The following is a 27,989-nucleotide window of genomic DNA, read 5'->3' as shown; positions in this document are numbered from 1 at the left end:
TAAAGCTGAAAATTTCTTTATCTACACGTGACACTCAAGTAATCAAAACCCATCATCACATAAAATTAAAATTAAAAAAATAAAATAAAAATTCATTCATTCCTTCAATTCATTAACACACTCACTCAAACAAAAACTCAATGTAACCTCCAACCTCTTCTCTCTTATCACTTTCCTACTTTTCCTCTCTCAAATTAATAATTAAATAAATCAATTATTATTATTTATCTGAGAGATTTTTATTTGTTTTGTTTCAGATACTTTTTATTTTTATTTTTTTTTATTAACTTAACAGATCGCGTTTTCGTTTTCTTCTTTCTTCTTTCTACTCTTCAATTCAATTCATTCGATCTCTTTCTTAATCGAATTTCTCCAACATTCTCGTAAAACACTCACCTCAATCTCTCCGAAACCTTAATTTTATTTTGTTTCTTTCATTCTGTCACTGTTTGTTTCTCTTCACGCGTTTTCACCTACTCTGTTTCTCCAATTCTCTTAATTCAATTTCAATTTCAACAAAAATTAGGGTTTATGTTCTGTTTTTTCATCGCATTAATCAAATTTTAATTAATTTGATTAATGCGAATTTTGTTTAATTCATTCTTCTTTCTACAATGATAATTAAGAAGAATCTCAAATCTGAAATGCCGAATCGCAAACGGAGAAGATTAACGGAAAACGACGAGTTGACTCAGAGAAACAAGAAACTTAACGGAAATCATTTTCCGTTAAATCTTCTCAACGGTGCAATTCCCGTTAGTTTTACTGGTTTACTCGGTGCCACCGTTGCTGCGACTGTGGCACCGGGTAATGATAATAGCTGCTTTTCCGTTGTCTCTGACGACGGAAAAGGAGATATTATTAAAACCGCGACGGCTACTGCTACGCGGCCGCCGTTGGTTAGAACCTCGCGCGGCCGTCTTCAGGTTATGCCGTCGCGGTTTAATGATTCAGTTATTGTCAATTGGAGGAAAGATGGTAAAAACAATGTGGCCGCGACGTCTGCAGGCGCGGCTGCCACAAGCTTTCGTGAATTTGAATTTGAAAAATTTGAAGATTTTGGTCTTAAGAAATGCAATGGGAAGGGGAAGAATGGAACTGGAAATGGAACCGGCAGAGGGCGAGGGTATTCGGAATTGTGTGAGGAGGTGTTGCATAAGAATTTTGGTGTTGCTGCTACTAGTAAGGAAATGAGTTTGCGTGAGATTTTTGAAGAAACAAAGGTGAGTAATGGAGTTTTGAAGAAGAAAGAAGGGTTTTTTGGACCAGAAGATTTTGTGGCAGGTGATATAGTTTGGGCTAAGGCTAGGAAAAAGGAACCATTTTGGCCTGCAATTGTGATTGATGCTATGAGTCAAGCACCTGAGCTGGTTTTGAGATCATGTATAGCTGATGCTACTTGTGTCATGTTTCTTGGCTACTCTAGGAATGATGATCACAGGGTATAGTATAGTATAGTATAGTGTGAAACAGTATTAGTTTATTACTTTATATTATGCATATGGTAGGTTTATTTAATGTGTATTTTTAATATAATGGCTATTTATTTGTGTGATTTTTGATTAATGGTTGTGAACAGGACTTTGCATGGGTGAAGTATGGGATGATTTTTCCATTTGTGGAAAATGTAGACAGGTGAGAAAGTTTTGTTTCTGTTTGTTTTATTACATTGTATTAGAATTGTTATTTAGATTTTGTTTCTGGGAGAGTTTGCGTGTTTGCTTATACTAGGAATGATGTTATTTTGTATTAGGTTTCAAGAGCAGTCTGAGTTGAGTTACTGTGATCCGTCTCAATTTCAAGCGGCAGTTGAGGAGGCGTTTTTGGCGGATCAGGGGTTTGTAGAGAAGTTAACAGAAGATATAAATGCGGTGGCTGGTAATAATGGTTGCAGTGATGATTCTATTATTAAAAGCTTTCAGAAAGTCACTGCTTCAAACCAGAAGAAGGTAAGTCAGCTTCATGACATATTTTCTTTTGTTTTTGGGTTCTGCATGGCTTTTAGTGACTGTTAATGTTGTTCTGCATTGTATTTATAGGATATTTAAGGATACTAGATATTATTCCAAACTTCAATTTGTAACCGAAAATTGACGTAGTCACTGCTTGGCCCTTTAAACTTGTAGATTTGACATGCTGATTTGATAGTGCAATTATTATGCAATTCTCCATACTACACCAAAATACAGAAGTGATGTAGCCTGGTGACATATTGACAAATTGAAATAACACTTTATTGATTTGAATTTCATATGTAGGATTTATTTGACAGAAAGAAAAACGTGGGACTTTGTGACGAATGTGGATTGGACCTTCCTTTCAATATGTCAAAGAAAACAAAGGATTTGACTCCTGGTGGTCAACTCCTATGTAAAACATGTGCTAGGGTTTGTATAACTTGCCTTTTTCTTCTAACAATTTATATTTCTGCCTGAAATGGAAACGTTATAATTGATGTACACTGTGTTTGTTGTAAAAAGTCTTATATTGTCGTTTTGAAATCAATTTCTCTTTGAACAGTTGACGAAATCGAAACATTATTGCGGCATATGTAAGAAAGTTTGGAATCAATCGGATAGCGGAAGTTGGGTGAGTTAATTGGATGTTGTCATCTATTTAGAATGTTGTCTTTTTTAGATCATAAACTTTATTTTTGCGGTATTGAAATTTGCTCCCTTCCGGATGTTCGCCTTGAATTAGGTCCGTTGTGATGGATGTAAAGTGTGGGTGCATGCCGAATGCGACAAAATCTCCAGCATCCTTTTTAAGGTTTATCCATTACACCGTCATACTTGATGTCTAATTGTTGTCTCTTTGTTGAATTTGAAGCTCAGAAATAGACATTTTGTTTTTATTCTGATTATTATAATCTGTTTCTTGTAGAATCTTGGAAGCACTGATTATTTCTGCCCTGCTTGCAAAGTGAAGTTTAATTTTGAATTATCTGATTCAGAAAAATCACATCCAAAAATCAAGTAAGTTTATAGATATGTTTCATGCTTTTTCTCCACACTCCCTATTTGTAGCCTAACTTAGTAATCCCATGTAACATACATATGAAGCTAATCCCATTTTTTAAGAATAACATATTTCTTTAGGTTTCAGAATAAACATCATTTTGTGCTGCTTTTTGTAGTTTCTATTGTTGACTAAAGTGGAGGTTTTTTGTATAGATGGAGCAAATACAATGGGAAGGTAGTGCTTCCAAAGAAGGTCACTGTTCTCTGCAATGGTGTGGAAGGCATATATTTTCCCTGTCTTCACTTGTAAGCATAAACTCCTTCAGAAGTGTTTACATAATTTGTTGTTTATATCTTGTGCTTTGTGTGTTATTTTAGTTTTTATCTGTTATAGTTATTATTAATTACATAGAATTAGTTGGTTTGTTTCAAAAATATGCGGCAAGTAGTAAAAGATAAATACCTTTTTTAGATTGGTAATTAAAACAAATAACCACAGTCCACAATGCTATTTGATTGTGTTCTTCTCTTAAAAAGGGCGAAGATGGCAGTATTTCGTCAATGGAATTTTCTTTTTACTAAAATGAAAACCAGATGGGAATTTTTAACAAGTAGTTCACTGTGATTAGTAGTTAGTTGGTCTCAAAATTTTGTCCAATGCTTTGCTATAGGAAAAGTTCACTGTTAAATTGATTTAAGCTATCGAAATGGCATATACCTCAAACTATGCCTATAAACATCTTATTTATGTTTCAAAGCTTTTTTTATAATCCTATTGGAACAACAATAGCTATATGATGAACATGGTCTTATATGAAATATTTCTTGTGTTTTTTTTCTCTTTCTTTTGTGTGTTTGATTTGGTATTGGTGGGGTCAAGTAAAATGCGAGATGTCTGTCTAATTTTCAGAGACATCGCCTGTTCTAAACTGTTTGATACTAATTTCATATGGATGTTGTTATTATGCTGAACGATCCATTTCTTCATTAACTAGTTATGATATGGAGGAATTATTTCCCCTTGTTTTCCATGTTCTCCTGCAGAGTTATGTGCAAGTGTGATTTTTGTGGGACTGAAAAACAGGCACTTAGTGAATGGGAACGTCACACAGGTTCCAAATTTAGAAACTGGAAAACAAGTATTCAGGTTAAAGGATCCATGATATCGCTGGAACAATGGGTGCGTATATGACTACATTATTTAATTTCCGTGCATACTATTTCCCATCTCTTTGCCCTAAAACTTCACTACTTATTTATTTTACTACTATAGTACAAAATGACAGTTTGAGTGTCCAATCATTTGATGTACTAATAGGCTGGCTTTGTATTTATATATACCAATCGGTATAAATAAGGATAAAATTTCCATCTCATCATCAAGATTTCATATCATATATTACTATTATCCATCAACATTGATATTTGATATGCATTATGAGGTCTTCAGTATCAAAATTGCAGTGTTACTGACCTAGTGAGAATCCATGGGAACTTAGGTCTCATGATTTAGCTTATGGCGCCCATAGAAAAAGAAAGAATTAGATTGGATATGTATGGGGGCGCCAGGCCTTTATTGTGAGACATAAGTGTAATTGTAACTGATACAATCTGTTTTGACTTCTCAGATGCTACAGTTGGCTGATTTTCATGCTAAAGTTGTAGTTTCTTCTGTCAAACCTAAAAGACCATCCTCAAAAGAAAGAAAACATAAATTGCTTACCTTTCTGCAAGGTACCTTTTAAGTCTTTCCTTTTTTGTGCAATTGTACAATAAGAAGAGTTTCCTAGATAAATTTCTCAGTCATAATGGTAATGGAAACTATTGTCTCTGGCAGACAAGTATGAACCTGTTTGTGCTAAGTGGACTACAGAACGATGTGCTGTATGTAGATGGGTTGAAGATTGGGACTACAACAAAATTATCATCTGCGTCAGGTAATATAGCGTCTTCAGTTTATTATAAATATTTAAACCGTGAAAACTAGGGATTAGAAAAAGTTTCTGCGGAGGTCTAATGATTGTGTAGCTGAAAAACGTAGTGATTTCATGAATATTTGGACAGTTAACAAAAGAATTAATTTATGTATGTGTCTTGGAATATTATAATCCAAGAAACGCCTCCAGTATTTGGTATTAAGTATTTAACACAAATATTCACCCTGTCTTATGCTTTTCATTACATGTATGGTAATCTGTTATTTTGCTTGGCCTTATCATATATAACGCCCCATCCATCCACCTTATGAGTGAGACCATGGACAACAAAACCATTTACATATAAATACTTTTTTTTTTCTTTTGCAAGCTTGAACTGTCAAGTAAGATTTGTTGTTATTGTTTTGTTTTTCTTACTCTATGATGAATGGCATTGCAATTGATATAATAAATGTGTTCCATATTTTTTAGATGTCAAATAGCTGTTCATCAAGAATGCTATGGAGCAAGAAATGTTCGAGACTTTACATCATGGGTTTGTAAAGCTTGTGAAACACCAGACATCACACGAGAGTGTTGTCTTTGTCCTGTAAAAGGTGTGTGTGTCTTCTACGATATTTTAGATGTATTGTATTATGTATGTAACTCTTTTATTTGTATGAGCTATACCTCCCCCTTTGCATTCTATTGTTTGGAATTTACCCTCTAGATTCTTTTAACCTTGCATATGCATTTACAAATCTTGCTTTCATTACCTCTTTTGACTGTAGTACTTGGGATAATATCATGTAGTTTTGCTAAGTTTGTTTTTAACTTTGTATTGTTATTAGTGTCTATGATCTTTTTATCTGAAATGTATTGTTGGACACTCAGGTGGTGCTCTAAAGCCTACTGATATCGATCCGTTATGGGTTCATGTCACTTGTGCCTGGTTTCGACCTGAAGTATCTTTTGCCAGTGATGAGAAAATGGAGCCTGCTTTGGGTATCTTAAGTATTCCATCAAATTCTTTCGTGAAGGTAGGGTATTTGTAACTCTTCTTTTGTTTGTTCAGAAAATGTACTTTATTCAGAAAATGTACTTTATATCCCTTTACAAAAGAAGTATGGTTTGATAGTATCACTTATGTGTATATTTTATTTTACTAAAATATAGTAATGGTGTCCATTCCTAATTAATGTTAGTCACCAGTTGCTGTAGTTTATTCTTTGCATATTTCACACTATTCCATATTATAAAGCTGAAGAGTGACTCCTTTTTACAAGAACAACCTAGGCTTTACTCCAGATCTCTTAACATCTGTATCATTTAAATGTATCTTACATTCTGATTCAATCTAAAGTCTGCATCAATTCAATTTCAGATTTGTGTTATTTGTAAGCAAATCCATGGCTCGTGCACACAATGTGTCAAGTGTTCCACTTATTTCCATGTCATGTGTGCATCAAGGGCCGGTTATCGCATGGAGGTGAGGCTTTACTTGATTGACTTGAGTTCCATTTGCATAATTTTTACTGATATTTTCCATTTATTTTCATTTAATTTAATTTGATACAGGTTCAATGCCATTTTTAATTAATATTGCCCTGGTTTATGCAAATATGATTTAGCTGTAATGAATACTGTTTGATGATTTATTACAATTATTCATCAGCCCCTGCCTAGAACTTCATCAATCAGATCAAAAGGTTACTTTCATGCTGTAAAAAGAAAAACAAGGATCATAACCTTAAAAGTTTACACTCATTACCCCATTAGTCCATTAAAATTTCAATCAGCAAATTATTCCCTCAATGGTCTAAAACGTTAGTACATCAGTGTCTTTCGAAAAATTGTTACTTAAGTTAGGCCATCACTTAGCTTAAATGTCATCATATTTGGAGACGAATTCAATATCTGAGCCTGAGGAATTAATTTGTTAACAAGTTTTGGAACTTTTAGATCTTTAGTGAACTAGGTTGACCAACTTTTTTCTAGGGCTAACTTTGTGACAAATGTAAACTTGGAGGACCGATATCAGGGTTTACTTTACTCTTCATTTCAAGAATACTACCACTATACAAGTTATTTGCAAATAATTTTGTAGAGGTGGCTTGCGATAAGAAAAGCAGGGTGCCCTGCTTGAAGTGCCATTTAAATATGGAATCTGATGGCAATATTAATATATAAGATATAGTACTTTTCATTATTATTCTGTATCATGGATGGCTATAAGTTGATAATTTTCATTTATCATATGGATAATTATGGTCCATGAAATAGTTAATTGACTTTTCTCCTCTGTAAATACAGTTGCATAGTTCGGAAAAAAATGGTAAACAGACAACAAGAATGGTTTGTTACTGTGCTTATCACAGGTATGGAATCCTCAATTATGTCAATATTGTTTCTCCTTTCTTTCTTTATATTGTTTCCTTTACGGAGTTTACTTTTTACAAATAACAAAATGCTTATGTGTTTTTGGAATTGTATGGGTGTGGATGCACTTAAATTCATCTTACTCTTATTTAAGCTTTTCATCTTTATGATTTCTATATTTCTTGCAGGGCTCCCAATCCAGACACTGTTTTGATTATACAAACCCCTCATGGGGTCATTTCAACTAAAATCCTTATCCAAAATAAGAGAAAAGTTGGGTCAAGATTAATTTCGTCAAACAGAATAAAGGTAGAAGACACTCCTCCAGAAGATAACACCGAACATGACCCATTTTCTGCTGCTAGGTGCCGAGTCTTTGTAAGAACGAACCACACAAAAAAGGTAACTTGGAAAATATTTTTTGAATCATCTCTGTTATTCTTGTAGATAATCAATTGTTCTTCTTGATGAATGGAAACCGAGTCTTTGTAGATAATCAATTGAATCATCTCTGTTATTTATTTGATACTTTTGGAAAATCCGCCTTAGTTGCGACCATTATGTGGTCTGTTATCGGTCCACTTCATTTGCTTTCATTCTGTGGTCTGTTATAGTCCCACATTGCTTAGATACTTGGCCTTTGTAGTAATTGTAAGACTTGGCTCCTCGCCGTACATTCTCATTGTATGTGATTGTGATGTAATGGTGAAATATCATATGCTTATTGCTTATTGTTTTGATTCCTTGACTTCCATACTCTCTATTAAGGCCTTATTAGCCACCACACCATTATCTCTAGAATGTCCTCTGGCATCTTTATCAGTTCTTGTAAAACAGCAACATATTTCTCATCATTATGTTTTGTACTTGGCAGAGAGCAGCAGATGAAGCCATTCCTCATAAAGTGAGGGGTCACTACCATCATCCTTTAGATGCTATACAGAGATTAAATTCATCCAAAGTAAATCTTTTACTCTGATATAAATGGGATTTTCATATTCTTCGTTTAAAGCTTGAATGTAGGGGTTAAAACTGTGTGCCCCGCCCCCTTATTTTCATTCTTTGCTCATCTCTTTCCCTCAAATAGGTGGTAGATGAGTCTCAGACATTTTCATCTTTTAGGGAACGCCTTCATCACTTACAGGTAAATTTTCTTTTTCTTCAGTGGTGGTTTATTGGCTTTGCTCATCGATTTTCTGATTTGATTTTGGGTACACTTGCATGATTCCAGAGAACCGAAAACGAACGAGTGTGCTTTGGTAGATCAGGCATACATGGATGGGGCCTATTTGCACGAAGAACTATTCAAGAAGGAGAAATGGTATGAATGTCATACACAAATATGAAAAGATTACAAAGTCCCATGGTGTCTTTGGCTATTTTAGAATGCAATAGTCTTTTCTCAAGGCTTTGCCGATTATTATTGACATAAGGAACTGTATAATGATATCTTCCAATCAAATATTTATCAACATTTGGTTTTTAAACAATTTTGCTATCACAGTTGCTAAAACTTAGAAATATGTTATGTTTAATCATATTCTTGGGCATAGCTTTGAATGTATGCATACCGATGCAGCAGTTTTTAAATGACCTAGAGCCTGATAAAGTTTAATTTTCATTTTCTTCCCTCTGTATATTTTCTCTTTTTGAGCTGATTTTGTCTCTAAGAATATCCTTCCGGGGTTGGTTTCGGATTCAGATGTTGACATAACTAGTGTAGGAGCCCGTGTCTTGCACGAGGCAGATAAGCATTGTGTTGAAAATATATAATCATCTAATTTTTAAAAGTAAACATACATAACCTTGCGTTAAAATTAGACATAAATTATGGATTTAATATTTGCCGAAACATTACATCATTATCCTGTGATCGTTTGTGTTTCCGTTTTCTGTCTAATCAGTATAACTTTTATTGTAGAAATAATGAGCATGATTTTATCCAATGCAGGTCCTTGAATATCGTGGTGAACAAGTAAGGCGCAGCGTTGCCGATCTAAGGGAGGCACGGTATAAATTAGAAAGGAAAGACTGCTATGTAAGTTAATTCTCCCCCTTTTCTGATGAATTCATCCTCTTGTCCTTGACTTTATTTTTGTCCACTTTGAATTCCTCTGCTCTATTATTTTCCCTCTGTTTTGCTGCTGATTTTTTCTGTGCATCTTAATTGTTAATATTTTGTCACATTAAATTCTTCTGGCTTCTTTTTTTGGCAGCTGTTCAAAATTAGTGAAGAGGTGGTAGTTGATGCAACTGATAAAGGAAATATTGCGCGGCTAATTAACCATTCTGTAAGTCAACCTATCTTAAAATAGTTCACTGCTCACTTTTCATTGCAAGAACTTGTGAGACTGTTCCTTTTAAAAACTCAATTGGCAATCGTGAAAACAGCTGATATCTGCCTATATTTAGTCGTTTTAGCACATATTACTGGTTAATGGTTATTAGTCATCTCATCTTACGCCTTCTTGATTTATGTTAATACAGTGTATGCCAAATTGCTATGCAAGGATCATGAGTGTGGGTCATGACGAGAGCCGGATCGCCCTCATTGCCAAGACTAACGTATCTGCTGGTGATGAGCTAACGTATATTCCCTATCTATGCTTTCCTGTATCATTGCACTATGCATTTTGGAGTGAATCATCATTTTGCTCCCTAAAATTGAAATTAACCAAATTTTGAAATGAATTATTAAATTAAAAATCATCTACAACATTCCTTTTAGATTTGGTTAATTTAGTCTATGAATTTGTCTAGAAAGAACTATTCACTAGTTTGATCAAGAATTTTCAATATCAGGGATCATATTAGAATTTCATTAATTTCAGTGAACAAATGGCATCATTCTTACAATTTCAAAGACTAAGTTGGTGATTTACATGTTTTATAAAAAAAATTTGCTAATAATATCAAATTATTGTACCTGACAGGTATGACTACTTGTTTGATCCTGATGAGCCAGATGAATTCAAAGTCCCTTGTTTGTGTAAAGCTCCAAACTGCAGAAAATTCATGAATTAGGATTATTCAGATCATGATGACAAGTATTGTTTCTCCGCAAGGAGCACTAACCGGTTGCAGCATCAATGGGAACCTCAGTTATACACAAGCTGTAATTTTAATCAAAGAATAAGAAAAAAAATATAGGAAAATAATAGCTGTGGCATAGTTATTCTTTTTGCCCTCAAATGCTTTCTTAGAGTTTTAGTCTTTGACATTCATCAAAGCCTATTACATTGTATAGATTTATTAGCAGCTTTTGGTGTCTTTGTAAATGTGTCAGAAATAATATTATTTTCTTAATTTAATTCTAATTTTTTTTATAAGCAATTTAATGCTAATTTACTAATTGTTGCTATTCCATTGCTCAATGATCATTCTATTCTGCCTATGTTCTCTTTTTTTTGTTACATTGGAGATTGTGTGGGACATATTCTCCTCTACCAATCAAATTTTTTCCATACGCAAGAGCTATCATGATTACTTGTTTAAGGGTCCAAATCTCTTTATCACATGGATCAATTCATTGTAGGTTTACTTTGTTGGGTCTTTGAAATTGTGGTTCAACGAATGAGAAAAGTTATATATATAAATAACAGGAAATGTTAACTTGTGCCCTCAAGATAAGAAATCAAAAGTAGAATAAAATATTGGAAATTGTGTATTCTTAATTTTAAAAGCTTTAATTTTATCATTTTAACTTGTGCATTTATTGATTAATTCCTTTTTTAACTTCTTAACTTGTCCCCTTAAGACACAAGTTAGCATGACCCTAAATAATATCATTGTCTAAGGCCACTTGTGCAATAGTTTTCCTATTTAAAACTCGACACAGAGATAATTTTTTGGGTCTTGCTAACAAGTGTCTTAAGGGAACTCTTTAAGGATTCTCAATTAGGAAATTATACTAAAAAATCAAAAACTTCAATTTTCAATGCATTGAATACACAAATTCTAAAGTTCCAAAATCACTAACTAACTATTTAGACCTTTAATGAGTGCCCTTAGGTCACTCGTTAACATTTCCTTTTTTTTTTTTGTCATATAATTTCGAAAACCGATATTTAAGATTTTACAACCATTGTCAGAAAAAAAAAACACTTTTTAACAACCTTAAATTTTTAACATCCGATATTTAAGACATTGGGATGGAAGATAAAGTTTGCTAATATTTTATTAGATTAAAATTTTCTCGAAAATATCTTATGAAAATAAATTATAGCCTATACTAACACGATTTAGGTGTATTTTATTTAATTTTGGTCAAATAGTCTAATGAATAAAAATTCATCTTTTAAATGTAAATAAATGACGTGTCATGAGTAATCTCTACACATATCGTGCAAGAGAAATGCTAGCAATATTGTTCTATCAACTAAGTTAAGATCGAGAGAGAGCCCTAAAACCCTAGAAACCCTAATCTGTATGTCCTTCACTTTAGTCTCCAACTCTCCATTGCTCTTCATTTCTTTGCTTTAACAGCAATGGTGGAAGGTGCTTTCCTCTCTGCAACGGTTGAATCCTTGTTGCATAAGCTTGCTTCATCAGAATTCACTGATTACATCAAATACAGTGAGTTGAATATCTTGAAACTCACAGTGTTTGTAACAACTCTGCTCACTCTTCGCTCAGTTCTTCACGATGCTGAACAGAAGCAGTTCTTCAATCCCAAAATCAAACAATGGATGAATGAGCTGTACGATGCAATTGCTGTTTCCGAAGATTTGCTTGACGAAATTGGCTATGATTCTCTTCGATGCAAGATCGAGAATACACCGCCTAAATCAAATTTTATATTTGATTTCCAAATGAAGATTGTTTGTCAAAGGCTTCAACGTTTTGTTCGACCGATAGATGCTCTTGGTTTGCGACCAGTAAGTGGTTCGGTTTCTGGTAGTAATACTCCTTCAGTGATTAATGAATTTGTTATAATTGGTAGGGAGGATGATAAGGAGAAATTGATGAGTATGTTGGTGTCAGGAAATGACAATGACATTGACACAAGCGGTAATAACAATAACAACAAATTAGGCGTGATTGCAATTTTAGGTGATGGAGGTGTTGGTAAATCGACACTTGCTCGACTTGTTTACAATGATAAGAAAGGTGATGAGCATTTTGATTTGAAAGTCTGGGTTTGTGTCACCGAGGATTTTGATATTTCTAGAATTACAAAAGCTCTCCTTGAATCTGTCAGCTCAACAATAGCTTATGTAGGAAATGATTTGGATGATGTTCGAGTTCGTTTAAAGGGGGGTTTGATGCGTAAAAGATTTTTGTTTGTGTTGGATGGCTTATGGAATGATAGTTATAATGACTGGCATGAGCTAATTGCTCCATTGGTTGATGGAAATTGTGGAAGTAGGGTGATCATCACAACACGCTGCGAAAGAGTTGCAGAGGTTGCACATACGTATCCTATTCATAAATTGGAACCTCTATCAGACGAACAATGTTGGTCTTTACTCTCCAAGTATGCATTTGGAAGTGGTGACATTAAATACCCAATCTTAGAAGCAATTGGGAAGAAGATTGCAAAAAAGTGTGGCGGATTGCCAATAGCTGCCAAAACGCTAGGAGGGCTTTTGAGTTCAAAGTTAGATGCAAAGGAGTGGACCGCAATCTTGAACAGCAACATATGGAACATACCAAATAATAACATTTTGCCTGCTTTGCTTTTGAGTTATCTATACCTTCCCTCTCATTTGAAAAGATGTTTCGTCTATTGCTCAATTTTTCCCAAGGGTTATCCCCTTGAAAAAAAGCATTTGGTTTTGTTGTGGATGGCAGAAGGCTTCCTTGAACATTCTATGGTTGGAAAAGTAGAAGAGGAGGTAGGTGATGACTTCTTTATTGATTTGTTTTCGAGATCCTTAATTGAACAATTCAAGGATGATGCTGATAGAGAAGTATTTGTCTTGCACGACCTTGTCTATGATCTAGCAACAATTGTATCCGGGAAAAATTGTTGCAAGTTTGAATTTGGTGGTAGAATCTCTAAAGATGTTCACCATTTTTCGTACAATCAAGAGGAGTATGACATTTTCAAGAAGTTTGAGACTTTCTATGATTTCAAAAGCTTGCGAAGTTTCCTACCCATTGGTCCTTGGTGGCAAGAGTCTAACTTATCTCGCAAGGTGGTTGATTGTATCCTCCCCACAGTTAGAAGGTTGCGTGTGCTATCCTTATCAAAATATAAAAACATCACTATGCTGCCAGATTCAATTGGTAATTTGGTGCAGCTGCGGTATCTGAATCTCTCTCAGACTGGAATCAAATGTTTGCCTGCAACAATATGTAACCTTTACTATTTGCAAACCTTGATTTTATGCTGGTGTGTGGATCTCGTTGAATTGCCGATACATATTGGAAAGTTAATTAATTTGCGTCACCTTGATATCAGCTATGGAAACATAAAGGAGATGCCGAAGCAAATTGTTGGACTAGAAAACCTTCAAACTTTAACGGTTTTTGTAGTGGGCAAGCAAGAAGTTGGGTTAAGTGTCAGAGAGCTTGTGAAGTTTCCTAACCTACGGGGAAAACTATGCATCAAGAACTTGCATAATGTCATTGATGTCAATGAAGCGTGTGATGCCAACTTGAAAACCAAAGAACACCTTGAGGAGTTAGAGTTATATTGGGACAAACAGTTTAAAGATTCACTAGCAGACAAAGCAGTTCTTGATGTGTTGCAACCATCTATGAACCTCAAGAAATTGAGCATTGACTTCTATGGTGGGACGAGTTTTCCACGTTGGTTGGGAGATTGTTCATTTTCTAACATGGTGTACCTTTTCCTCAGTTCTTGTGAGTATTGTGTAACACTTCCTCCACTAGGACAACTAACTTCTCTCAAAGACCTACAAATCAAAGATATGACTAGAGTAGAAACAATTGGTGCAGAGTTCTATGGCATGACAAGTGGAGTTACTAATTTTCCATTCCAACCATTTCCTGCCCTAGAGAAGCTTGAATTTGAGAGGATGCCTAATTGGAAGCAATTGCTTTCTTTTCGAGGCAATGCATTTCCCTTTCCCCGTCTTAAAAGTCTGTGTTTAAGTCACTGTACAAAACTGAAGGGACATTTGCCTAGCCATCTTCCTTCCATAGAGGAAATTGCTATAATTATGTGTGATTGTTTGCTGGCTACACCATCTACTCCACATTGGCTCTCATCAGTAAAATCTCTAGATTTGCATTCTGCAGGGTCACTTGAATTGTCGTTGCTCGGGAGTGACTCTCCATGTCATATGCAGGATGCAAAATTCTATGGCTTTAAAACGCTGCTGTCTCTACCTAAAATGTTACTGAGCTCCACTTGTCTTCAACACTTAGATCTCACATATATTGATTCTCTCGCTGCATTTCCGGCTGACTGTCTGCCCACTTCATTGCAGTCGCTTTGTATTCATGGTTGTGGGGATTTAGCATTCCTGCCTCTTGAAATGTGGAGCAAGTACACATCACTTGTGACATTAGAGTTAGGAGATTGTTGTGATGCACTTACAGCCTTCCCACTGAATGGTTTCCCCGCGCTTCGAAGTCTTACCATTGAAGGTTGTATGAACCTGGAATCCATTTTTATTTTAGATAGTGCCTCCCTTGCTCCATCAACTCTTCAATCACTGCAGGTCAGTCACTGTCATGCACTTAGATCATTCCCTCGACGGATGGACACCCTCATTGCTCTTGAAAGTTTGACTCTCACCAGTTTACCGTCCTGTTGTGAAGTAGCTTGTCTCCCTCCGCATTTACAGTTTATGCATATTGAATCCCTAAGAATAACTACACCTTTGACTGAATCGGGCTTCCAAAACCTTATTGCGCTGTCTGATCTGCATATTGAGGGCGATGATAACGTTAACACCTTGTTGAAAGAGAAGTTGCTTCCCATTTTCCTCGTGTCTCTGACAATAAGTAATCTCTCCGAAATGAAATCCTTTGAAGGAAATGAACTTCAACTCATCTCCTCTATGAAAAATCTTAAAATTCAGGCTTGTTCAAGGCTTGAGTCTTTTGCAGAAGGCACGTTACCTTCTTTTCTGAAATCACTTGTATTTGAACATTGTCCAGAACTTAAGTCATTGCCATTCAGTCTGCCTTCCTCTTTGGAAACACTGAAATTCAACATGTGCCCAAGACTTAGGTTATTCCGACAATACAATCTCCCTTCATCTCTTAAGCTACTGAGCATTAGGCGTTGCCCTATGTTAAAAGAATGGTATGAAACTCACAGAAGGGTACATGTGTCCAAGATTGCACACTTCCCTGTCGTAAAAATAGACCATGAAGTTACAATATGAGCCTTGGGAAGGGAAGGAATAGTTGCACTCCAATTTAAGGTACGTTTTTATTTTATGTTTCTTCCCAAAGAAGAATTTGAGTTTTTTGAATTATTATAGGAGGTATACAACGTTCATGTAACTATGTAGTATGTAGTAATTAACGCACTCCAATGTGATATCAACTGTAACATCTCTTTTATCCATTAACCTGAGTTTTATCAATTTGTTTCTCGTAGGTTGGAGAAAATTATTGATCCTAAAAGTATTCCTGAGGTACTTTATCTTATTTGTGCAAATCATTCGACAAATGTTGACAATGTATTTTCACGCATAATTAATACTTCAAGGTATCCTGCTGCTGCAGCATCATGTGCTTCAATTAAGTTTGCTTCTTAAGCCGAATTATCAAGGTAGACATAACTAGACCTCTAACTGGTATCATATATGCTTGATAATTAACTTAGGATTTACAGTGTTTTCAATTTAGACTATGAGTAAACAATGTACCAATTTGGACAATGAACATGACCCATATCCTGCTGTCAGTTGTCGAATCTTTGTAACAAACCACACAAAAAGGTAACTTGGAAAATATTTTTGTTCTTCCTTATGAATGTTTAGTTATGGCCACTCTGTGGTCCGTAATTGGCCCAGTTCGTTCGCCTTCATTGCAAAGGTACAACACCTTTGGCGTGCTGGTTTATAGTCCCACATTGCTTAGATATTTGGTCTTTGTAGTACGTGTAAGGCTCGACTCCTCACCTTACATTCTCACTTGTATGTGATGGAATGATGAAATATCATGCTTATTGCTTTGTTTTGATTCCTCGCTTCCATGCTTGCTACTAAGACCTTGTTAATCACCATTACCTCTATTATATCCATTGGTACCTTTATCAGTTCTTGTAAAGCAACAACACATTTCTCATCTTTATGTTTTCTATTTGGCAGAGAGCAGCTGATAAAGCCACCCCTCATAAAGTGAGGGGTCACTACCATCATCCTTTAGATGCAATACGGAGAATAAATGCATGCAAAGTAAATCTTTTACTCTTATATGAATGAGTGTGCTTCGGTAGATCAGGCATACATGGATGGGGCTATCTGCAGGAAGAACTTGTCAAGAAAGAGAAATGGTATGAATGTCATGTTCAAATGTGAAAAGATTACAAAGACTCATGATATGCTTTCGTGCGTCATTTCAGCATGCATTTTAGAGTGAATCGTCATTTAGTCCCTATGAATTTGTCAAGAAGGAACTGATCACTATTTTGATTGAGAACTTTCAATATCAGGGATCATATTAAATTTCATGAATTTCAATGAACAAATGGCCTAATTATTACAACTTGAAAGACTAAATTGGTGATTTACTCGCTTTTATTTCATCAAATTCTTTTTTCGTGAGAAAATATCAAATTACTTTGTAACTATGTTTATTGTACCTGGCAGGTATGACTACTTGTTTGATCCTGATGAGCCAGATGAATTTAAAGTCCCTTGTTTGTGTAAAGCTCCAAACTGCAGAAAATTCATGAATTAGGATTGATGACAAGTATTGTTTCTCCACAAGGAGCACTAACCCGTTTCATCATCAATGGGAACCTCACAGTTATACACAAGCTGTAATTTTAATCAAAGAATAAGAAAAAGTATAGGAAAATAATAGCTGTGGCATAGTTATTCTTTTTGCCTTCAAATGCTTTCTTAGAGTTCAAGTCTTCTACATTCATCAAAGCCTATTTTATCAGCTTTTGGCTCTTGGCCTCTTTGTAAATGTGTCGATATACATTATTTTCTTAATTTAATGCTCATTTATTTTTTACTATTCCATTCACCATTCTGTTTTATTTATTTTTCTTTTTAATAATGTTGTGAGTACAAAGTTTTCACTCCCATTTGACACTAAATAATTTTGGAGAACATATGGAGCACATAAGGTGTGTTCTCCTCTCCCATCAATGTTGTTTTTTTTCATACACAAAAGCTAAGGATCAAATGCATGATCACTTGTCTAAGGAATCCAAATTCCTTCCCACATGAACCAATCCATTGTTGGGTGGCTATGTCGTTCTTATACGTTGAAGAGATTGAAATTGTGGTTTAATTAATAAAGGAGAAAACTTATATACAATATTATTATTTAAAAGGAACTAGTGTAATTGTTTTCCAAAACATGATACATGAATAATTTTTCTATGTCCCATAATTTAGAAAAATAATATGTTGTTATGAAAAATAAGGATGATGAATAGAATGAGAGAAAAGTGAGAGGAAGAGTATTTCTTATGTATATAATTCTATTACAAATGAATCCTATTTATAGAAAAATACAAGAGTATGGAAATGGGTTAATTGTTTGGTCCAATGACTAATGTGCATCCACTCATAGTATATTTATAACACTCCCCCTTCGATGTCCATCGAAGATATGCCTCGTTAAAACCTTATTAGAAAAAGAACAATAAAAAAAAAATCTAGTGAAAGAAAAAGAGTATAATATCATTTTGAGTGTGAACTGCCTCGTTACAAACCTTGCCAAGAAAATACGATGGAATAAAACCATGGTGAAGAGAAAAATAGTGCACAACACTTTAATTTTCCCCCTCATGAAGACAATTATACGAAGACCAATACTTAGTATAAGTTTCTCAAAAAATTTACTTTGAGATAATTTTGTAGAAATATTTGGTTTATTTCTTTTATTATACTCTTCTCAAAACAGTGTCTGAGATATTATAAATCATATCATTCCCCGCTTACTTGATGTAGTGCTAACATTTCTAAATGATCAGATGATATTTTTTTTGAAGGAAAAATGTTGTTTCTCTAAATACAAATTGTATAGTTGACTTTGTTCTAATATTTGTATTTACTAAAGTCAATAAATTTTAAAATCTCTTCAGGAGTTCTGATAAATCTTTATGCCATCACCATAAAATCGATTATAACAAAATAAAAAATTCATTTTCTAATTTTTAAAATGAACAAATAATGTCATCTCTTCAATAATTTTAATAGTATGTCACACGAAAATTAAATCTTCAGAGAGTTTCATATAATAATCACTATCAAATGAGTATAATAATCACTTCCAAATGAGTCATAAATTGTAGCATATATTTCATATAAATTGAGTCTCTCGTGTACTACTAAACTTAATCAGGCAAGAAAGGGTTCTTGAACTTACTTCAGGTGAATTATTATCTTAAAGATAAATGATAGACATTTATCAATTCATTTCTAGTGAACATATCAAACTCTATACATATGCATTTTATCATTCTAATTCTCTTTCCGCGCAAAAAATCGTATATATCAAATTCATCTTTAAGTGTGTAGTACTATGGGTCTAAAAAGTTTCACTTTACAAAATGAATTTGATTTCACTAGAATTTTCTCTTTCCATTTGCAGATATTTTCTTTATCTATAATCTTTAATCCATGATCTTCATTGTCACTTATCACATATAGAACTATCTTTTATGCAAAAACATCACCACTATTGACTTTCATTTCGGTTCCATCTCATTTTATTCAAGACATAATTTGTCGAGATCTCTTTATTTTCATAAGTTTCAGGTACCTGGTAGATTTTTCTTGAACTTAAAAATCAATTATGTCAAATACTCTTTCGGAATTTTCATATTCTCACGTGGGTCATCTTTCCTTTTAGTTCTTTTTCTTTCTCGATGATTTTTATCATTGGAACCGATTTTTCTACCATGCTTCAAGCGTGGTCAAGTTTCATTTTGCAATGTTAGATTATCTAACAGAAACATCCATTTTGATTGGAATATTGGCATTTGATATTTGGTTTTCTTAACTTTGTAAATAAGTTATGTCTTGAACTTCTGGTTCATATTAGTTTATACGAGGATTAAGATGATATAATAATATTTTATTTTAAATATTTTATTTGAACTTCTGGTTCATAATTTTAGCCGCTTATTCTTTCCCCTCTAATATTAGGAAAATATTTCATCAATTGATAATTAGCCTATCAGGCATAACTAGCTTAATTGGCTATGAACAAGTCTCCAATTATTGGCTCAACCTAATTTATAATAGATGAAGACTAATATCAAATATATTTTTCTAATATTATTTTAGAATTCATCATTGAAGCAATTAAAATATATATGTAACGCCCTCCTTTTTATTTAATTATTTTAATTAGTTTTAGAATATATTTATATATTTATATGATGTATATGAGGGATATATGATTTGTTGAGATTAGATGTCTTTTTATAATTTAGTTAATATATTTTGTTGAGTGATATTTTGTTATGTTATATGTTGGTATTTACTAGCATAATATATTTGTTAATTGTTATAGATATATATTTGTTATTTGGTGTATTATTATATGTTTAGTAGAGAAATATTATTTATTAAAATATGAGGATTATTAGTGTGAGTGGATTTGGGGGTTAGAATAGAAAGAAGAATAAGTTGTTGGGCCTAAATAGATTTGGGAAGAATATTATTAAAAATAGAGAAGCTTAGGTTGGAAAGAGTTTACCCTAAACCGCTTTTTGGAAAAGAGGAGAACAAGAAAGAAGAAAAGAGAAGAGAAAAGTCAAGAAAAGAGGAGAAGACCTTAGGAAAGAAGAACGCTGCTATTGATTCAGGAATTAATCTAAGGTGAGGGTGAGACTATCTTGCATTAATATTAAGTTGTTAAATCATTAGATTACATCTAACAAGTTGGGGAGAGTTTGTGAGAATTTGAGAATTAGGGTTTTGAGAGAGATTTGATGATTAGATGATGAAAACTTGTTGAATTGATGTAGAAATTGTGTACAGACCTTAGATAATCCATAGGATGATTATTGGAAGTAGTTTTGAGGTTAGCACCATGAGATTAGGTGAAACTTTAAGAAAATCTGCATTCTGCCCGAATTTTGATATTAAAACTAGTATTGATCGGTGCGGAATTGGTCTTAGGTGTAAACACGAAAGTTGTAGGTATGGATGTTAGCTTTCTAATGTCGTTGGTCTCACGTCAAAACGATTTATAGAACTTGAGTTATGGTCAAATTACTGCACATAGGTCACAGTGAATTTTTATGGACTTTCAGCACAACTTTTCCGAATTTAAAATGAAAACTGGTATTGATCGGTACAGAATTGGTCTTAGGCGTAAACATGAAAGTTTTAGATAATTTTGTTAGCTTTCTAGTGGCTTTGGTTTGACGTGAAAATGTTGTTTGGTCTTTGAGTTATGATGAAAATACTACAGGGAGATCTTAGCGAAATTGTACGGTGACAACATTCTCTGTTTCATGTTTTTGTGTTTTGTTCATATGTTTCTGTTTTGAATTGATCCTTGTTGTAAACATGAAAGTTCTTGATATTTGTGATATCTTTCCAGTAGCTTGGGTTTGACATGAAAATATGTTGTGGATAATTTATTATGCTTTTACAAAGATACATAGTGAATTATTGTTGATGTTTAAATACGATGTTATATGAAGTTGTTTATGATTGATGAATATGATGTTTTAAGATGTTGTTTATTATCATTTGATATTGTTATATTATGATATGACATGAATTATTTATGTGATCCATATGTTGTCAAGATGCTAAGATGTTAAGACGTTAAGATGATAAGAGTTGTTAAGTAGTCGAGTCGTTATGAAGTCATCAAGTTGTTAAGATGTTATGTTGTCAAGATGTCAAGATGTTAGGATGTCATAGATGTTCATGAAGTTGTCTAAGTTGTACGAATGTTATGTCGTTGCATTAGAGTTGTGTCGTTGCATAGTCAGAGATGAGGGCTCAATGCCCGACAGGTCCTTTATGACCTTAGAGATGGGGGCTTAATGCCCGACAGGTCCTTTATGACCTTAGAGAAGAGGGCTTAATACCCTGGTGGTACCACATGCATAATGAAGATGTCTAAGATGATTTGAGAAGTAGAAGTTGCATAGTCGAGTCGAAGTTGTTAAGATGTTGAGATGTCAAGTTGTCAAGTTGCTAAGATGTCAAAGTTGATAAGTTATTAATGAAGTGCTATGATGAATGAAGACGAATGATTTATGATAAGATGTTACGTGAGTTATAATTATGTTGATATATGAAGTTGATTATGAATTTGATTATGAAGTTGTTTTCGGTAATGCTATGTTTTGATAATAATACTTATGTGAAATTACATGATGATTCTTATGATTATATTTGATATTAGGTGTTGATGCTTATAAATAATTAATGTTTGATGAAATGTGGTGACGTTTGTGATTAATATTGATGCTATGTGATAATTGTTGGAGACTATTATTTGATGTTATATGATGATGTTAAGATTAGTAATTGATAATATATGAAGATGTTTATGATTAGTATTAAGATAGTTTTACGACCAATATAAGAAGATAATGACACTAGTTAAGGAAGTTTAAGTTGTTAGATATGATTAATGAATTATAAGATGTTTAAGTTGTTAAATGTACTTTATATATATGCTTAATATTATTGTTTGAGAAATCTCACCCCTTCTGCTTGAAAATATTGCTCTTCGTATGGGTAACTTGCAGGTAACCAGGATTAGTTACGGTCGTGAGTGGACTCCTCACAAGTGTGTCTTAGGTGCTCTGATACGTAACGGGATGAGATTATGTCTTCTATTTCTATTCCTTACGTATTACTTATGGATTTTTATGAATAAATGTTGAACAAGACTTATGAGATTTTTATGTTGAGGCCTGCGTGCCAAAGATTATTTTTATTGTTGAACTAATTTCCGCTGCGAAGTTTTGAATTACTTATGTTAAATGATTTTGAAGAATAAATTGTTATTCATTCAGTTTATGAATTTTTAAGAGGTGTAGCATTCCGTTTAAAGTGAAATACTCTGATTTTTAATTATGAAATTTTTTACGTTGGGAAAACGGGGTGTTACAATATACAACACGTTCAAAACATCACTTAGATGGAGAGTATTAAGTTATTAACCTAAAACAAATTAATGGAAGAACTTACATAGAGTAACTTGTTGGCTTGATGTCAATAGAGTATGTGTTTGGTATGGAGTTTGCAATTTTTGAAACCACGTTTTTCTGTTTTAACGTGATTTTGACCCCTCTTATCTTGTTTGGGTTCCTGTCCTTTAAAGTGATTCTCTCTTGCAAACTTCATTCTACTAGAAGCTGCAAATTGAAGCTTCTACGGTGAAGCCAAAATCAATTCTTCAATTGTGGTTTGCAGACAAATACATAATTCTCTTTTTTCCTTTGTTACCCTTACTGCGAGGCTAAAATCATGTCTCAGGATTATTTATAACTATTTCTCCTCTTTATTTGCAAAAGCGTGTATAAGTTATAACAACATCATCAGGGGATTAATTTTTTTAAGTTTCTCTATAGGTAAAATAAAAAGTGTTTTTACGTCCTTTAAAAAAATGTTTTTAGGTTTTAATAAAAATTTATCTGGCATATTTTTGTTTTGTACAATTTTTTTCCCTAATGGACAAACTGCTTATATATTTAATAATACAACACTAATAAATGATTAACTAAAATATAAATGAAAGAAAAATTGAATAAAAATTGGAATAATATTTAGGCTATATTTGTATTTATTATTTTTAAGTTGAAGAAAAAGTATTTAAAAAATGATATACATAAATTTAAATATTTTACAAAATTTGAACAAAAAATTGATCCACAAATACATACACACATATGTTCAAACCCATTTTGGTCATTTATACACCCAAAAGCAATTTTGACATAAAGTATCCAAACAACATTTTTTATTCAAATCACTTTTGTTGTGAGGATATCCAAACATAAATCACTTTACATTAAACTCACTTTTAACTAAAATCAATTCTACCAAATCAATTCTATCAAAATCAATTCTCCCCACCGCACAACAAAACACACACAGATAAGTATGTGAATAGATATACAAACATTCATGATTGTACGTTTCGAAAAAGTAATTTAGAAGTTATGAGAATCAGTCGTAAAATTAACTTTAGACGTCTAAAGAATAGATCTACAAGTCCATTTTTACATGAACACATATATTCTATAAAAGGTTCAATATCAATTTCAATTGACATACAATACTTATGAAATGCATTTTGAAAAAATTATATAATGATCGACCTCTTAGACAAATTAGTTGAGAAACCAATCTCACAACTTTCTAGTTGTGAAATAACAAAAAATAACATATATGTCGTCATTTAGGTGATGTATCAATTAAATCCACATGATTGTTGTATTGATTCACAAATACCATCTTATATGTTATAGCAATGTGAGAGAGTAGATCAAATTTTCAACTTCCTTTGGAACTAATAATACACAAATAATATTGAATTGAAGAACCTTTCGACTCTTCAATACACGTCGAGATAAATTTTTAACTATTTTTTTCGTATCATGATAAATCTAGTATGACCCAACCGATCTCGTCAATGACAAATTTATTATGTATTGTAAACTTCAGGTTTAAGAAAACATTTGATTTTATTGCACTAATATAATTTTAGTAGAAATCAGAAGAAAAAGTAGGTAACTTTACCAATACACATGTTTTATCCAAAAATGTTGTGCTACAAAGTTATTCAATACTCGTTTCATTTCTTGTTTCAAGATGATATCCGTTTAGGCGAATATCCTTAAAACTTAATATATTTCTATTAGACTTGCAATAATATAATAAGAACTTTGTTCCTTCATGTAACAATATATTAACTCTTCTGGAGACTTTAATATATTAGCTCTTCTAGAAAACCATATATATATATATATATATATATATATATATATATATATATATATATATATATATATATATATATATTCAAACAATACCACGTTAAAGGTTCAACCTTTCTAAAACAAGATATCATAGAATTTTCTTGAGATATTCTTGATCTCTTTTTAAATTCTTCAAGAACATTTAACAAATCTATGTAATACAATCTTGTGTAACTCTTTAAGGATGCATGAGAATTCTTCCGGAATTTATAGCAGAGAAAATATTTAGTTTTCCTCTTCAAGTTCTTCAGGATCTATATAATATATCTAAAAACACAATATAAATCATTTCTCTATACAATCATTCATGGATGTAAATTTTTCAAGAATTCATTGATTATAATAAAAATAGAGTCTTCTTTAAAAAAATGAAGTTCTTTAAGAGGGATGATGAAGAGCATGTTGATAATGTGTTATGAAAAATAGGGATGATGAAGAGAATTAGAGAAAAGTGAGAAGAGTATTTCGTATGTATATAATTCTATTATAAATGAACCCTATTTATAAGAAAATACAAGAGTATAGAAATGGGTTAATGAACCAATTGTTTGGTCCAATGACTAATGGACATCCACCCATAATATATTATTCATAAGTCATAACATATGCAAAATTTTACAAAGATTGTTATTTTTATAATAACCACAATTACAAAGATGATTTCACCTATAAGAAATGGAGTTGTGTTATTTGAACATAAAATAGTAGAACAAAATTTGAAAAAATGTATATGGTTGCCTTCATGGTTTGCAGAATTTTTTTCAACACACTCATCTACAAAAAAAATCAAATAAATTATTTATTAGTAAACAACAAATCTGATCTTAAAAAAAAAAACAACAAAACAACCTTGAATTTTCAGACAAATCTGATCTTTTTACCTTTCCTTTGTCGGTCAAGATCAACCTTTCCCTTACTATCCCTTTCTGTCCTTGCTGAATGTTATTCTTTTAATACAAACACAACCCTATCTTGTTGAACAAGTTGGGTTAGTGGGCCTTATCATGGGTCAACTAACCCAACTTCATAAACAAGTTAGGTTTAGTAAATAATGATGTTTCAAAAGATTATTGCTCTTCCCCTGCACATTTCGCTCCCACCCAGCTGAAAATACCTTAATGCTCCAGCGCTAGTTAAATAACGCAAGTGCAAATATGTGCGCATGTTCAGTTACGTAGCGTTAGTTAACTTGCGCATAATGACTACTTTTTTTAATTTATTTACTATATTCAAATTATTTTATTTACTTTATTTAAATTATTTGTTCACTTTATTCTAAATTATTTAATTTTCTAAATTATTTGTTCACTTTATTCTAAATTATTTATTCACTTTAAAATAAATATTTATTCAAATTTATTCATTAAATAAATACTGTTGGAACAAAATGTGTTTAACAATGAACCTTAAAGGGTTTTGATGATAACAAGGTATTAAAAATTGTAAATTGGACTAGCTAATATTTGTTCAAGTGTACAGGACCATAATTATAAAGTTACATCATCATTGGTTCTGAATGAGCAAATAAAGAGCTATGGAAACAACAAAAATTTGAAGCTTGGACGCTCCTGAAGGCAACTTGCTACTGAAGAGAAAAAGCGCTCCTGAAGTCAAGCTGCTCCTGAAGAAATAGCGCTCCTGAAGTAAGCTGCTCCTGAAGAATAGTGCTTCTGAAGACAAGAGGTCCAGAAGCCACATCATCAGAAGCTGCGTCATCAGAAGCTGCAGAAGTCATATCATCAGAAGCTGCATCATCAGAAGCTGCCTCATCAGAAGCCATTTCACCAGAAGCTGAATATCAACTGGATTTGCAAAGAATCAAGAATTGAAGAATTATCAATGCAAAAGCTGTCTATTGGATTCGAAAACACAAACAAAGGATTAGTGGAGTTTGCAACGGTCATTTCAAAGGTGTTTGAAGGCGTGTGTTTGCAATTTGGACGAAAGCGTTGACATTGTACTTTGTACGAATTGTACAACCACGTTCTCCACTACTCTGTTTTGTGTCCGCGCTACAGGACAAGAAAACAGCTCCAGAATACGGTTTCGCCTGCATAGATGTTCCTTTGGATAAGGAATGGATTTCAAATTTGTTCTTCATAGGACAACAGCCAAATCAGGCAAAAGATTATTGGTGAAAGATCAAGCTTCAACAACGACTCTTTGGTGTGCTGGCAATTTCACAACGTCTCTTTCACACCACTATATAAAGGAGTGAAGACCTAGAGAATTGGTAATGCATGAACTCTGAACGAAAGACTCAAAAAGATTTTCACAAGTACCAAACCTCTGCTGAAATTGTTCTGCATTCACTTAGAATTTCTGTGTCTCAAAGTCATATCTTAGAAATTCTTAAGTCCATTGAGTCTGTATCTGATTTGTATTGTGAGCACCTCTGATTGTATATCAAGTGTTCAACCTTAAACAATTTTCTGTGTAATTTTGTTTAGTTAGGAAGTCTCTTGCAGTTGTGCTTGAGCAGGAAGTCTCTTGATTGTGTTCTTGAGCAAAGGAAGTCTCTTGCTTGTGTGCTTGAGCATTGGAAGTCTCTTGCTTGTGTGCTTGAGCATTGGAAGTCTCTTGCTTGTGTGCTTGAGCATTTGTAATCAGATATTACTCATAGTGAAATCTCCTTGGAAGTGCAAGGGGGACTGGACTACTTCCGGATTGTGGAAGGAACCAGTATAATTGCTTTGTGTCGTTCTTCTTCTCTCTCTCTCTGTTTTATTCCGCTGCATTTAGATTCTGATTATCACTTCAGAAGCTGTCTCGCTTAGCTTCTGATCAGTGTGTTCAGTTTTTAGGAGAAACGAAGAATTTTTCTAAAACACAATTCAACCCCCCTTCTTGTGTTTTTCTCACCTTCAAATACAAATATTAATAAAAAGAAATGAACTAAATTAATATTTATTTGGAATTATTCATTAAATACAAAATTATAAAATAAATTCGAATATTAATAATACGTAGTTCAAATTATACGGTTAATTTATACTTACTAGATTTAACGAATATAGTATGGTGTTACAATTCACTAATCATCTACACAACAAATTTCATTGTGATTTTAAATGTCTTTAACCATATTTTTAGGTGTATAGTTGAACACAAATTTCAACTGATATATATCACGAATATTTAAAAATCTCAAAATCATATATATTTGAACAACCTAAAGTCTAACTACTCATTTCACTTCATCTTCTTCGGCTAGTTCATTTTACTTCATATTTCTAAATATGTGTGTAACAAAATAAGGATAATAAAACTAAAGACTTTAAAACAAGTTACTTTAATATGATGTCTCTAATAATACTAACTCTAACACATAAGTCAAAACACAACTTATTTAATTATCTCGTGGTGTATTTTTCAACAAAGATAAAATTGGATAAAAAATATCAAAAATCCTAAAACATCAAATATTTTGAAATAAAGTTGAAGTATTAAAACATCAAAAGAAAATATGGGTGAAGTTCCAAAGTAAGAAAACATCAAATACTAGCTATAAACATGTCTCACATGATTATAGTGATAGTAAGAAAACCAGTATTGGAAAAGTTCCAAAGTTCAATGGAGATGCTGAAGAGTTCTCTTGGTGGAAGACCAACTTTTACAGTTACATCATGAGCCTAGATGAAGAATTATGGGATATTCTGG

General features: G+C 33.0%; 2 protein-coding genes and 1 long non-coding RNA gene across 3 annotated transcripts; 2 read left to right on the top strand and 1 right to left on the bottom strand.

Annotated features, from left to right (window-relative positions):
• The first annotated feature begins 255 nt into the window (after positions 1–255).
• LOC146952803 (histone-lysine N-methyltransferase ATX4-like) lies at positions 256–10,623 on the top strand. Its single transcript, XM_085706082.1, has 23 exons — positions 256–1,442; positions 1,580–1,635; positions 1,754–1,949; positions 2,259–2,387; positions 2,521–2,589; positions 2,701–2,769; positions 2,884–2,975; positions 3,174–3,266; positions 4,005–4,140; positions 4,589–4,694; positions 4,798–4,897; positions 5,369–5,493; positions 5,771–5,916; positions 6,261–6,365; positions 7,190–7,254; positions 7,444–7,657; positions 8,130–8,216; positions 8,343–8,399; positions 8,487–8,576; positions 9,207–9,293; positions 9,472–9,546; positions 9,743–9,843; positions 10,189–10,623. The coding sequence occupies exons 1-23, from the start codon at positions 615–617 to the stop codon at positions 10,277–10,279; spliced, it is 3,117 nt and encodes a 1,038-aa protein (XP_085562208.1). The 5' UTR covers positions 256–614; the 3' UTR covers positions 10,280–10,623.
• Positions 9,010–10,465, bottom strand: LOC146952804 (uncharacterized). The gene is made up of 3 exons (XR_015007694.1): positions 10,331–10,465; positions 10,182–10,257; positions 9,010–9,913 (listed from the first exon to the last, which is right to left on the bottom strand). It is a non-coding gene; the product is annotated as an uncharacterized LOC146952804 (long non-coding RNA).
• A 1,000-nt stretch (positions 10,624–11,623) lies between the features above and the next one.
• On the top strand, positions 11,624–17,374 carry LOC146952802 (putative disease resistance RPP13-like protein 1). Its single transcript, XM_085706070.1, has 5 exons — positions 11,624–15,600; positions 15,780–15,816; positions 15,908–15,953; positions 16,495–16,679; positions 16,996–17,374. The coding sequence occupies exon 1, from the start codon at positions 11,743–11,745 to the stop codon at positions 15,559–15,561; it is 3,819 nt and encodes a 1,272-aa protein (XP_085562196.1). The 5' UTR covers positions 11,624–11,742; the 3' UTR covers positions 15,562–15,600; positions 15,780–15,816; positions 15,908–15,953; positions 16,495–16,679; positions 16,996–17,374.
• Positions 17,375–27,989: the final 10,615 nt, after the last annotated feature.

Source organism: Medicago sativa, chromosome 1, assembly GCF_051527215.1.
Source record: "Medicago sativa cultivar Bolivia chromosome 1, Bolivia_mono, whole genome shotgun sequence".
Taxonomy (NCBI): domain Eukaryota; kingdom Viridiplantae; phylum Streptophyta; class Magnoliopsida; order Fabales; family Fabaceae; genus Medicago; species Medicago sativa.
The sequence above is the reverse complement of the archived record's forward strand: the minus strand, read 5'-3'. Positions and strand labels throughout refer to the sequence as shown.